The sequence below is a fragment of the Octopus bimaculoides genome, chromosome 6, assembly GCF_001194135.2.
Source record: "Octopus bimaculoides isolate UCB-OBI-ISO-001 chromosome 6, ASM119413v2, whole genome shotgun sequence".
Taxonomy (NCBI): domain Eukaryota; kingdom Metazoa; phylum Mollusca; class Cephalopoda; order Octopoda; family Octopodidae; genus Octopus; species Octopus bimaculoides.
Window position 1 is genome coordinate 39687222 of NC_068986.1, and position 13827 is coordinate 39701048.

General features: G+C 36.2%; 1 protein-coding gene across 4 annotated transcripts in view; it reads right to left on the reverse strand.

Annotated features, from left to right (window-relative positions):
* Nucleotides 1–13827, reverse strand: part of LOC106874565 (centriolar satellite-associated tubulin polyglutamylase complex regulator 1) — a 130770-nt gene that overhangs the window by 107715 nt on the left and 9228 nt on the right. For all 4 annotated transcript variants that reach the window (XR_008264404.1, XM_014922342.2, XM_014922340.2 and 1 more), the window contains exons 2-4: nt 13328–13430; nt 9135–9265; nt 3502–3586 (exon numbers count right to left, since the gene is read on the reverse strand). Coding sequence is in view for 3 of the 4 variants with exons in the window: in XM_014922342.2 (XP_014777828.1) it covers nt 3502–3586; nt 9135–9265; nt 13328–13430 (319 nt within the window). In the remaining variant the exon portion in view is untranslated. The remainder of the gene's footprint in view (nt 1–3501; nt 3587–9134; nt 9266–13327; nt 13431–13827) is intronic.

Genomic DNA, 13827 nt, shown 5'->3' on the forward strand with positions numbered 1-13827 from the left:
ATATACAGGAATAGGATGGAGGAAGTTCAGAGAGCTATTACCTCTGTTGGCAACAAAAGGACTCTCTCACAGAGTGAAAGGTAGACTGCATGATGCTTGTGTGCAAATGGCTGTACTCCATGGTTGTGAGACCTGGGCTCTGAATGCAGAAAACTTGTGTAGACTAGAGAGGAATGAAGGTTGTATGCTCCATTGGATGTGCAACATCAGTGTGTATGTATGACAGTGCAAATGTGATGAGAGAAAAGTTGGGCGTAAGAGGAATTAGATGTAACATGGAAGAAAAGAAAACTACATTTGTCTGGACTTGTGATGCATATGAATGAAGAAGTGCCAATCACTGAAAGTGGCTGGTACCTGTGGTGACCCTGCCGTGCTGATGCCATGAAAAAAGCATCCAGTCCATACTGTAAAGTGGCTGCATTTGGAAGGGCATCCAGCTGTAAAAACTATGCCAAAACTGACCTCGCTTGTGCTTGTGTCAGGTAAAAAGCTACTTCATGATTGTGAGCCTGACACTCTAACCACTGAGCCATGCACCTTCTGAATATGGATGCAATAGTGTCTGCATATTTGTTTCTGATTCTAACATTTGTCAGAGCTTTCCACTTTATCCAATTCTATGTGTACCCCCTGTGGTAGATAGTCTAAGGTTCTAGACAACAAGGTGGTGATCAGACAATAGCTCAACCTGTCTCTTAAGAGGTTAAATGATGTAGTATGAGGGAAATGTAATGTGAGGAACAAAATATGGTTTACCTGTCTCTCAGTTTCGGCTGTCCAGCTGCATTAAATCCAAGACGCACCCTACCCATTTCATTTATCGCTAGAACTTACTGCTAAAGTTCTGCCCCATGCACACATTCACATGTGTCTATCTATGATAACTGGCCAAGGCAGAAAAGGACCTATGCTGATCCTACTTCTGCCCATGTCCTCACTCTCTCTTCTTCTTCCTGTAAGGTCTCTTGGGCATTGATGCCACTGACCCTTTCCTTCCAGTCACCTCATCCCCACAAATGAAATAATTAGTTTCATCTTTCATTAAAGACTCATTATAGATCATCTTCCATGTAGAACTATCTATGGAAAGTGTTCATAAGTTTGCAAGTGGTACAACTTCATTCACATAATGATGAAAGTTTGATAGTCTGGAATTTATAACCAGCAGTAAACAATTTCTGATGATGCATTATTACAATATGTAACTAGTTTGTTTATTTCATATTCCAAGCAGCTAAAAGGACTGTTTTTTAACCATGGGACCTAATTACACAGCAAGACTAAATATATGTTTTATTAAAGTGATGAGTATGCTTCTATGTATGTATTTATGAGAGAGACAGAAAGAGAGGAATGAGAAAATAAAATATATTCACAACTCTACATTAGATGATGATCATGATGATATTAAAAATGACAATGCAGTGTGAATGATAACAACATTTATGACGATGATGACGATGATGATGATGTATTCACATGATGTTAATATATATGTAACATATATCTATTCATTAATAATATATGAGATAATAAGAAACTGTAGCTGTGATAGTTAAAAATATAACAATTGTGTAAAGAGATACTTTTCCTTCTTTGTCTATTTATATCTATAAAATTATATATATTGACAGAAAACACAACAGACTATCCATAAACACTCTAGAGTTACAATGGCTGAATTCTGTAGTTTTGGAGGGATGACAAAGAATAACCAAGTACACAAAAAAGAGAATGGAGTGAAAACAGGTGATGGGGGTTGCTGAAAAGTTCCTGGCTTAAAAGGTATCGCAAAAGGCCTGGTTGGAGACCCAACCTCCTGAGTTCTTTTACAGGCTAAGAAAAACTGAAGGATTGCTGCAATAAATGCATGAATATGAGAGGGGAAAATATTGAATAAAATGATAATTAACTGATCCTCCAGTATTTTTTTTTTTACCCAAAGCCAAGAATCTTTCAGAACCCCCTCATAGATTGGTTTGGTATCATAGAATGCTATGAGGGGGTGTTGAAAAGTTCCTGGCTTGAAGGGTATTGCAAAGGGCCTGGTTGGAGACCCAACCTTTTGAGTTCTTTTACAGAGTTTAGAAAAACTGAAGAGTCACTGCAATAAGTGTGTGAATCTGAGAGGGGAATATGTTGAATAAAATCATAATTAACTGATCCTCCTGTATTTTCTTTTACCAAAAGTCAGGAACTTTTCAGAACCCCCTTGTAGTTTGGTTTGGAACCATAGCATGCTAAATTACAATATATCGATATATCACTGCCTCAACCAAACTATCCAATGCTGTTGCACACCAAAGTTCACAATGCACTTCCTTGCGTTGTTGTAGTTTTCAAATGATGCCACTCTACTGGATAGGTAAGCCTATTGACATATAAGTGACCAAGATCATGACATTCCCCCCAAAAGGGATACCAGTCCATCACAAGGTTTACAGCTTCAGCATTTACGGCTGAGTGGACTGGAGCAATGTGAAATGAAGTGTGTTGCTCAAGAACACAATGCACTTCCTACTCTGGGAATTGAAGCCACTATCTTATAATCATGAGTGCAACACCCTAAATACTAGAACATGCTACAGTATATATGGTATGATTAGTAATGGTCACCATCAAATAGCATCATCATCATCATCATCATCCTCACTGTCCTCATTACCATCATTGTCATCATTATCATCATTGTTGTTGTTATTATTGTTATCATTATCATCATTGTTGTTATCATCATCATCATCATAATCACCGTCATCATCATCAGTGTTTTAATTTCCACTTTTCTATGCTCACATGAGTTGGGCAGAATTTGTTGAGGTGGAACTTTTTATGGCCGATGCCTTTTCTGTTGCCAACTCTTACCTGTTACCAAATAAGGTGATATGTCTCCCTGACCAGACTTGTTTCCATGGATGATCAGAAATGAAGGACACTGCCTGCATGATAGTGATGCTTGTTTACAATTACCCTGTGATATCCAGACAAGAAGACAATAACACACACCTTTTATCTTCTATCTTTTACTTGTTTCAGTCATTTGTCTGGGGCCATGCTGGGGCACCACCTTGAACAGTTTTTAGTCTTATGTTTTTAAGCCTAGTACTTATTCTATGACAGGCTTCTTTCTGTTTCCTTCTATCAAATCCACTCACAAGGCTTTGGTTGACCTGAGGCTGTAATAGAAAACACTTTCCCAAGGTGCCATGCTGCTAGACTGAACCCGGAACCATGTGGTTGGGAAGCAAACTTCTTACCACACAGCCTACACCTATACAAGACAATTCAATGAATATTTCTTGAAATAATATACTGTATAGAGTGATAGTTACTCCTTGTGGACCAAATATTCTGGTAATTTAAATAATTGTAACTTCTGTAGCATATAAACCTTCAAGAACTGCCCTGTGCCTAGGGCTTCTCACTAATCACTCATAACATTGATTTTTCACACTAAGTAAAGTAGTAAGCCAAACAGAAATAAGGAGAATCTCTTACCGAGCAGTTTTCTGTACTAATTCAAAAGGAAAGTCAGAACACAGCAGACAGATCAATGAATGGTATTCTTGTATGGTAAGTAAATCTGAAAATATTAATTTTTATGTATATAAGAAAAAGAAATAAAGAAAGATTAGAATTCTAAACAGCCTTTTACAAAATTCTTCATTTTTACATATACTATTGACAGAACAGTGCTATAGATTTTTTCTAAAAGTCTTCAGTTAGAAATTTGAATCATAAACTAGAATGATTCTATGTTCAAGACATTAATTGGTGTTGCAAAACTGAAAAGAATTTTGTCTGTTCATATTGTTATAAGGAGAAAGGGATGAAGAATAACAAGCAGATTTTACTTAGTCAATGACCCAGACTTTAACACTTGCTGCGATGTTAGCCACCACAACGGATGTTTCCCTACTGGTGATAGGTACAGACAGAAACATTAACATTTATCTAATTAATACTGATTTATACACAACTTGAAGTGAATAGCTCTGTTGGTGATTTAGTTTTCATTTGGTCTTCATTCATTTGTCATGAATCCACAAAACTCAGCTATCAGAAGTAGACAGAAGAATGAAAAGAAGAAACGAGATTGGGGAAATTGGCACAGTTACAGAAGCAAAGGTGTTTGAATATACATAAGTTAGCAGGGGGTAAAGATGCTGTTTTGAAAGGGGACTACTGAAAAGAGAGATGTATTATGAATGGCAAGGTACTGAAAGGCAGGTTCAGTATGCTGTTCTAGGATAAAAATGAAGCTGACAAATTCAATAGATTTGAAGTTCCATATGTTTGGAGTAAAAAAAAAAATTAAGGTAATGGTGGAAACTTCTTGAGCCAAATATTTATGTTATTCTAAAGAATTTGGAATTCTTAATTTATGTTTGGGCTTTTTCATAAATTCCTATTTATTTGCACACCTTTTCAACAAATCTGGAGAATATAGAGTGAAATATGACAGTATTAACATTTTGACATACAATATATACATTATTTACTCTGATTTGTTTGTTGCGTTACTTACTTGCTTGTTAGCTTATATTGAATTCAGTTTGAAAGAAACATAGTTCTTGATTCCTAATATGATTAATTAACATTTATATTTTGCTATTGATAAAGTATTTTTAATCCTTAGTGGGAATATAATGAAGATATTTAGCATTGAAAGGAATAAATGTCAGGCAGATTTTGTTAAGAAAGTTTCTAAATTAACAATATAAGGAGAAATTAAAATATATATATATATATATATCAATGGTCTTGATGAAGACATATTGGATACCTGGAAAAATTCATGGTTTTATTATAAAGGAATCAGAGAAAGCACTATATATGAGGAAAAGTATTAAGATAGAGTAAAAGTTCAAGCAGTAAAGAAGCTTTTAATTCAGTTAAAAAAAAACAAAAAACAATTCAACAGCAAGCTCTTATGAAAAAGGAAAACAATTTTAATTTCTAAAAAAGAAACCTATAAGTTGATATATTTTTGGGATTTTGTTAAATTTCTTCCAACAACTTGAAGTACTTCAAATTTACATCAAATTATTTTCAAAAGAATGTAGTTTTGCATGTTGATGACAAAATCTAGAACTTGATAATAAAGAAGTTACAAGAATTTGAAGTTACGTTGTTTAAGCCAATTGGAAGCATCCATTGCTGATGTCAAAAGTCGCAACTGTTTATTCTCACAGCAAAAGAAAATGCCTATATCTGTGTTTAAGTGAAAAAGGACATGGCTGGAAGGGAGTGCTCTTCATCTTAGGAGTTTAATTTTGTGATTGCACTGCTAAGTGCAACAATCTTTTCTACTAGGAACAACAATTTACAGCCACCTGTGGTGAGTATACTTGCACATTCCTGAGATACCAGGCTACCAATTTCAATATTGAATGGTGAACCACAGTAGGCTTCCAATATGTCAGCAATGGAAGCTTCTGACTTAGGAAAATTACATGACTTTAAATACCTGTAATCTCTTTAATTTCTAGAGAAAAAAATGAATGCAATTTTCCTCATCAGCATGCAAAACTACATTAGTGAAGAAAATTTGAAAAAAAAATCTGAAATACTTCAACTGCTAGGAAAAAACTTTAACAAGATCCTATTCGTTAAATATATGATCTGATAATTGTAGTCTCAGAATTAATAATCTACTTATTGGATAATTAAAAGAAATTGTCTCAGTTAAAAATTCCCTTTTTTTTTTTGTTTTTTTTCAGAAGACAATGACCATCTAGATTGTGGTAAAATATTTCCATCTAGAATCTACCCATCTTTGATTTTTTTTTGCACTTTCCTACATGCAGGCATGACTATGTGTTTAAGAAGCTCACTCTGCAACCACATGGCTTCAGGTTCAGTCCCAATGTGTGGCACCATGGGTAAATGTCTTCTACTATTGTGCTAGTCAATACCTTGTAGGTAAAGGTAAAGTTACCTTCTCGAGTCATACTGACTCATAAGGGCTGCTTTCCAAATTTCATGGCGTATATACTCCCCACCTGGACAGGACGCCGGTCTGTAATAAGATTATTTATTTTTGCTAACTGAGTGGACTGGAGCAATGTGAAATGAAGTGTTTTGCTCAAGAACGCAATGCACTACTCAATCCAGGAATCGAAACCACAACCTTACGATCATGAATCCAACACCCTAACCACTAAGTAACGTGCCTCCACATCAAAATCTCGGGCATAAATGTGATAAAAAGTAACTGTATGAAAGCCTAGTGTGTATGTTTATATATATATATATATATATATATACAGCTAGATAGACAAGTTGATAGTATATCATCATCATCATCATTTATCGTCTGTTTTCCATGCTGACAAGGGTTGGATGGTTTGACAGGAGCTGGAGGGCCATGATAAATAAGAGAGAGCTAAGAAGCGAACCCTGGTAGACTCCTACTTGTACACTAAACTCCTTAATATACTCATTGATGACTCTCACCTTACTAACAGCATCCCTGTACATGGCTTTAACAGCTCTCACTAACCACTCATCTATGCCTAGTTTCTGCATTACCCACCAGATAAGGTCCATGTCAACAAAAGCCAGATACACAGGTTTATCTGGGTTTTGTTGACAGGCAAACCTCTGTATCTGGCTTAGACAAGTAGATAGTACATGAATCTGGCACCACCATCATCTTCTGCCAAGCCAAACCCATTCTTAGACTTAATTGTTTCTTCTCTGATAAGATATTTTCAGTAAATCAACCCACAACCCAAATCTGCTATTCTGTTCTCTAATTCCTTTCCATTTTGTGTCACTAATTTGGACTTCAGTTCAATATCTGAAGAGCTGTGGCACTTTTCCTTTACTTTGATCAATAAATCTTCTCCTTACTTATTCTTCTTAATCGCATTTCACCTCCAACGTAATTCTCCTCTTACTTCTCCGTCTCTTCCTCTCTCTCACCCAGTACACCTCTCTCACACATTCACAGACAATCTTCATTACCACAAGACTTCAGTAGCTGAAGGATACAATTTTCTTTTTCTCTCCAATAAAAGACTTGGTCTTAAATGTCAGAACTTCCATTTCCCAAAAGAATATGAACAGAAAAAAAAGTTTTATGTTACCAAATAAAAAAATGTTTGCAGACATAGATTACTATTAATTTCTTTGGATTCTATTTTTCTTTCTTTTACTCTATAATTACTAGTGACTTAGTAAACATATCTCACAAGATCAAGACACACAGACAGTGTCAGCTTGAACATGATCTAAGGCAGAGACTCTCAACTGGGATCCATATGACCTTTGGGGATCCATATAAGACAGTTTGGTGTTAAAATTTATGTGCAATGAATTGCTTATACTTCTATAATATAAAACACAAAATATGTTAACAATTTCTTATACAATTCCTAATAATATTTAATTACAAAAAAATATAATTGGATTTTATAAACATCAAATGGCTATGAGGGTCTAACCGAATAAAATAAGAATCAAGAAGGTCAACAGGCAAAAATTAGTTGAGAAACACTGTTCTTAGGTTTCCCTACATGGACAATCCATAGCCTTTTCAGGCCTACTCAGAAGATTTACTTTCTTTACTGTTTGGTTAGGAAGGGAAAGGTAGTGCCCAAGGCTTTTTGTTTTATTTTTCAGGAGCTCTGATACATGTGGAAGAAACTAATCCTCAAATTGGAGTCCTGGCTTCAATGCTTGGTTAGGGAGGGAAAGACAGTACCCAAGACTCTTTGTTTTATTTTGCAAGGGCTCTGATTCTTATGGGAGAAACTGATCCTCAAACTGGAGACCTGACCTCAATGCTTGCAACATAGTGAACTCTACTAAAGGCACTCAAGATGCTAGGTCTTGGTATTAACTGTTTAACATTCAAACTATTCTATCAAATGCAGTGCTTATTTACTCATTGTTTTGAAATTAATCATGATTTATCTCATAGCTTCAAGATTTCGATGATTTGACTGTTTATTGTTAGAATGACATTGTAAGGTAAGTGTGAGAGGCTGGATCTGGTCAGTTTGAAAATTAAAAAGTTCAATAAGATTTGTTTAAATGCTAAAGGTTAAACTAGGTAATGGATTAAAATCACCCCTTAGGAACACATAACAAAGCATTGGAACAAATATGACCAGGTAGTTCATTTACCCTGCCTTGTCAACTTTTTCCCTTCAAGATGTAGGAGTGGCTGTGTGGTAAGCAGCTTGCTTATGAACCACATGATTCCATGTTCAGTCCCACTGCGTGGTGCCTTGGGCAAGTGTCTTCTACTATAGCCTTGGGCCGACCAAAGCTTTGTGAGTGGATTTGGTAGACAGAAACTGAAAAAAGCCTGTTGTATATATGTAAGTGTGTGTATATGTTTGTGTGTCTGTGTTTGTCCCCCCAACATCACTTGACAACCAATGCTGGTGTGTTTACGTCCCCGTAACTTAGCGGTTCAGCAAAAGAGACTGATAGAATAAGTACTAGGCTTACAAAGAATAAGTCCTGGGGTCGATTTGCTCGATTAAAAGGCGGTGCTCCAGCATGGCCACAGTCAAATGACTGAAACAAGTAAAAGTGTATAAGAGTAAAGAGTAACCATGCCAAAACAGACAATGGAAGCTGGTCAGCTCCTGTCAAACTGTCCACTCCATGCAAGCATAGAAAATGGATATTAAGTGACAATGATGATGATGATTTTAATAATTCTACCAATCTACCACACCACTTGGGACAAATTTTTGTATTTTATCAACCTCCAAAAGGATGAAAGGTAAAGCTGATTTTGGCAGGATTTGAACTCAGAACACAAAGAGCTGGAATGAACACCACAAAGCATTTTGTTCTATAGTAATTATTCTGCAAATTCAGACATTTGCGGATATTTGAAGAGGAAGCATGTACAGAAATACAGTTCCATTGGGGAAGGTTGGTATGCTTTTGGTCAAAGATCTGCTCAATAAGGGTAAACATAGGGATTAACAACAACACCACTACCATCACCACCACCAACAACAACAGCAACAACAGCAGCAGCAGCTACAACAACAACAGCAACAACAACAACAGCAGCAGCAGCAACAGCAGCAACAACAGCAACAGCAACAACAACAACAACAACAACAACAACAATAATAATAGCAAGAATAATAACAAACCTCCTTTCTTCCCAACTTGCTGAAAACATTTCCAGAACAATTTAATGAAAGATTTTCTGTTGTGTAGTGTAGCATTAATGAATTCAAATTCTCGGAACATGACATGAGTACCATTCTTTACGCTCTGGAAACTAGTAATAATAATAATAATAATAATAATAATAATAATAAAAACACTGGTAATTGCACAACCTAATAATTGCTACCTCATATGAGTGACAATGAAAAAACAAAATATTGTAAATAACGGTGGTAATGAAACTGAAGCCAATAATGGTGACAGTGCTACACCCGGTAGGCTCAGAGATTCTGGTCTGGCTCCAGCCTGTCGATATCCAGAAAAGGACCACTACACATGGCGTAGATGGAGCAAACAAATTAATGCTGTGGTCATGGAGTGTTACTACCTGAGTAACCCGGTAGATGAAAATGGTGCTCAAATTAGGGGTTACCAACAACGTATGTATGTTCATTGGAGAGAAAAGGGATTGTTTCAACTCATGGAACAGAGACTATGTGATCACGCTAGAGCAATAAGAAAAAATTGTTGGTTCACAGAAGTAGAGCTCGAAGCTATCAAAAGACGGGTCATGGAAAACAGCAATAAAACTAATAGCGAAATGACAGATGAACAAAAGGCAATCTACGACAGAATAAAGATAAGACTACATGAGAATGATAGTGACATTATTTGCAACCTTAAAAAGGTTGATCGATGGAAATTGAACTAAGAAACGAAAAATGTGAATGAAATTCTGAAATACATCAGAACAAACAACATCACAGAAATAAATAATTTGATCAAGGCAGCAAGTATTGTTGTAGCAGAAAATGTGGGTGTCAATGTCAAGAAAAAGAAACGTAATGGGAGTTATAAAAGAAAAGATCCATGGTGGAAAAGAAGAATCCAGGCAGGGTTAGACATGCTCTCGAAGGAAATCTCTGTGTTAGACCAAAAAGAGAAAGGGGAGCTTAAAAGCAAACAAAAATACAGGGCACTGAAAAGGAAGTATAATATTGAAAGAAAGGACCTGAAAGTAGTAGTGGAGGAACTAAAACAGCACCATGCTGCAAAGAGAGCAAAGATGGTAAGATACGACCAAAGAATGAAGGGTTACCACCAGAATAGGTTATTCAGAGTAGATGAGAAGAGATTCTATAAAGAAATAAATGAAGGATGTACAGATGAAAAGTTGATACTAAATAACATTGAAAGTCAAAGGTTTTGGAGTGACATCTGGAAGAAAGACAAGGAACACAAGAAGGATGCTGAATGGTTGCAAGAACTGAAACAAACAGTAGTCTGTCCAAAACAGGCAGAACTAGTCATTTCAGTTAGGGAAGTGAAGGAAATCAGCAAAAAAAAAAATGAGCAAACTGGAAGGCCCCAGGACCAGATGGAGTTCAAGGCTACTGGATCAAAAGATTTGGTGAATGTCATGCACGAATAGCTGCGCAACTCAACACCTTGTTAAATGCCGACCAAGCAACACCAGAGCGACATTTGCACCAGAAGCAAATCTTCTGGAATGAAATATGAGATCAACAAGCTGAACATGACAGCAATGTAGAATGGTTAGGAATTTTGGAGAAAGAAATGGAAGTCATAGAGAAACAAGAATATATAGTTATTAGAGTAGTAACAGTGAAGAAGTTGTTAAAGAAAATGCCAAATTGGAAGGGACCTAGACCAAACAGTATTGAAGGGTTTTGGTTGATGAAATTTTCATTTCTACATGACAGAATCTCAAATCAGCAGAACAGATCAGAGAATTGTGGTACTTTGAATGACTACTGTGTCTTGTGTTGAAAATAATGATAAGGGAAACATAATTTCCAATTCTAGGTCAATAATTTTCTCCCTTTTAATGTGGAAGCTTCTCACAGGTATATTTGCAAAAGAGCTTTGTGAAAATCTTGAGGTTAAAAGAATTTTGCTGGTGGAAGAAAAAGGATGCAGAAAGGGAAGCAAGTGAACAAAAGATCAACTGCTGATTGATAAAATGGTAACAAAGAATTTAGGAAGTGGCTGACAAATTTAGGGATGGCTTGGGATAGATTACAAAAAGGCCTTTGATATGGTATTACATAGCTGGAAACAAAAAACCATGGATATCTATGAAGTGATAGATAATATGAAGCATTAATCTGTGGCAGCTCGAGACAATGGAACATTGAACAGAGTAGCAGGGACACAATCATAGGGAAATGTTCACATAAAATGAGGAATATCTCAAGGAGACAGTATGTCATCACCTTTATTCAATACAGCTCTCATTGGGATATTACAAAAAGCAAAGGCAGCTTTTGATCAGGGGTGAGCCATTGGAAAGCTGAGCCATGTACTTTTTGATGACTGATATGAAATTGTTTGCAAAACATGTTTAACTGTCTGTGCACTAACAAAGTGCACAGTATTAATTTGGAAGAAGCGGAAAGTGATTCAAAGTGAAGGTGTACAAGTGCTTGGAATTGAATATTTAAAGAAATTGATTTAAGGTGCAGGATATATATATATGGACATGCTAGAGACTGATAGAATGAAAAAAAAGGAAATGAAAGATGAGATTATGGTAGGTTGTCCATCGGTGTCCAATGATGACAAAGTTTGCGTTCTTAGCAATGAGAGTGCATGTGACTCCACAGTCTAAGGCTGGAAGCACAGAGATGCCCAGAGATGTCACAGTGATAGTCTGTTGATTGGATTGAGGTGGTTGCTGTCCTGTGACATCTTTCACTTGCAGCATCGAGATGCTGTCGCTGGTCCTCTTCGATGGGATTATAATAGAGTATAAAGGGAGAATAAGGAAAATACTGAAACCATATTTGAATTTTGGTGACATAACACTAGCTATATATATATTCAAGAGCATTTGTTTCTGTTCCTCTATTATAATTTAACCTCCCATCATCTGGTACAAAACCACCTCCTCCTATTATTAGATATGTTGCAGGTACAAATCATTATCATTGTTTAATGTCTACCTTCTATGCTGGTATGAGTTAGATGGTTTGACAGGAGCTGGCTAGGCAGAAGATTGCACCAGACTTCTGTGTCTATTTTGGAATGGTTTTTATGGCTGGATACCCTTCCTAACATCAACCACCCTACAAAGTGGGCTGAGTGCTTTTTATGTGGCACCAGCACAGGTGAGGTCAGTTTTGGCATGGTTTTTGAAGCTGGATGCCCTTCTAGATGTCAACCATTTCACAGTGTGGATTGGGTGCTTTTTAAGCGGAACTAGCACTGGCAGAGTCACTAAGTAACTTTGCAAGACAAGGAATCTTTGAGCAGGAAGAAGGCATTGGAGGAGGTGACTTTGTGACAGATGATGAAAGGCTAGAGTGAGAAAGAGAAACAGAAACAGGTGTCTTGCTGTAGAGGAGGTACGTGGTTACCTGGAGAGAGAGTGAGAGAGAGAGAGAGAGAATTAACAGGAAATCAAATCTACAGATCTTAGGCTGTAAAACAAGAAAACTATTAATAATATTTGGCTCTCGTCACCCTAGAGATGTGGATCACTAAATGATGACAATGACGATGATGAAATAGCTAAGACTATATTCTAAAATATTCTTCCTCTTTTAAGATAGTAGGGTGTAATTTGAGAGAGAGATTTAGCTGCTATTTCTAGCAGATCGAGCAACCATGTAGAGCCTCTCTGTTAAACATATAAAAGTTGAATGTACAGCCAGTATTGCAGTCATTCTCTACTGTCCATTACTACAATCCTGTTATTATGGAGGATTGGCTGTCATATGAAATGTGCAGAATTCTGAAATGTACCCCACTATCAAAAATGAGTTAACTCAATTCCCATGTAGCAGGTGCACATGTACTTAAAGGTTAAGTACTCAAAAACATCTTGTCAGACACTCTACAATTTATGCCTCTATAAGGTATTACCATCAATGATTTGGATTGCATTTACAAGTTTGAATATCACCACCACCATCATTGTCATTGTTGTCTAATGTCTGTCTTCCATGCTAGCCTATCCAAGATATTGTTCTTGAGTCTTTGTTAAAAATTAATTCTATTTACACTGTTAAAACCAGTAAGAAAACAATGAATATCATATAAACTTACTCTATTTTCCTGTTTATTCAAATGCTCGTACAACTATATGCTACATATCACAATCGTTTTAAAACAGTGGGAAAAAGAAACAAAGAAAAAAAAATCAACTTACTATTCATTCATAAATTTAATTACATTCACTTTTGGGTTATCATCTTTGTATTCTAGAAGCTGAGAGATGCTATCTTCTAAATATAACAGGACTTGGAATCTTTCTATAGTAAACAAAACAGAAAGAAGAAAAAAAGGAAATAAGTTATGAATTATATACAGAGGTAAATTCTTGACATAATTCAGAATCTACAAAACACAGCTAAATATTTAGTGTTCATATTCTGTGTCACACTGTGGACTACTGAAAATGGATAAGCAAAAAATAAGAACAATATATTTGAACATGACTTTACGAAGTAACTGTCATTAAAATTATATAGGCACAGGTGTGGCTGTGTGGTAAAAAGCTTGCTTCCCAGTCACATGGTTCCAGGTTTAGTTTCACCGCATGGCACCTTAGACAAGTGTCATCTACAATAGCCTTGTAAAAGCCTTGTAAGTAGATTTGGTAGACAGAAACTGAAAGAAGCCCATTGTGTGTGTGTATATATATATATA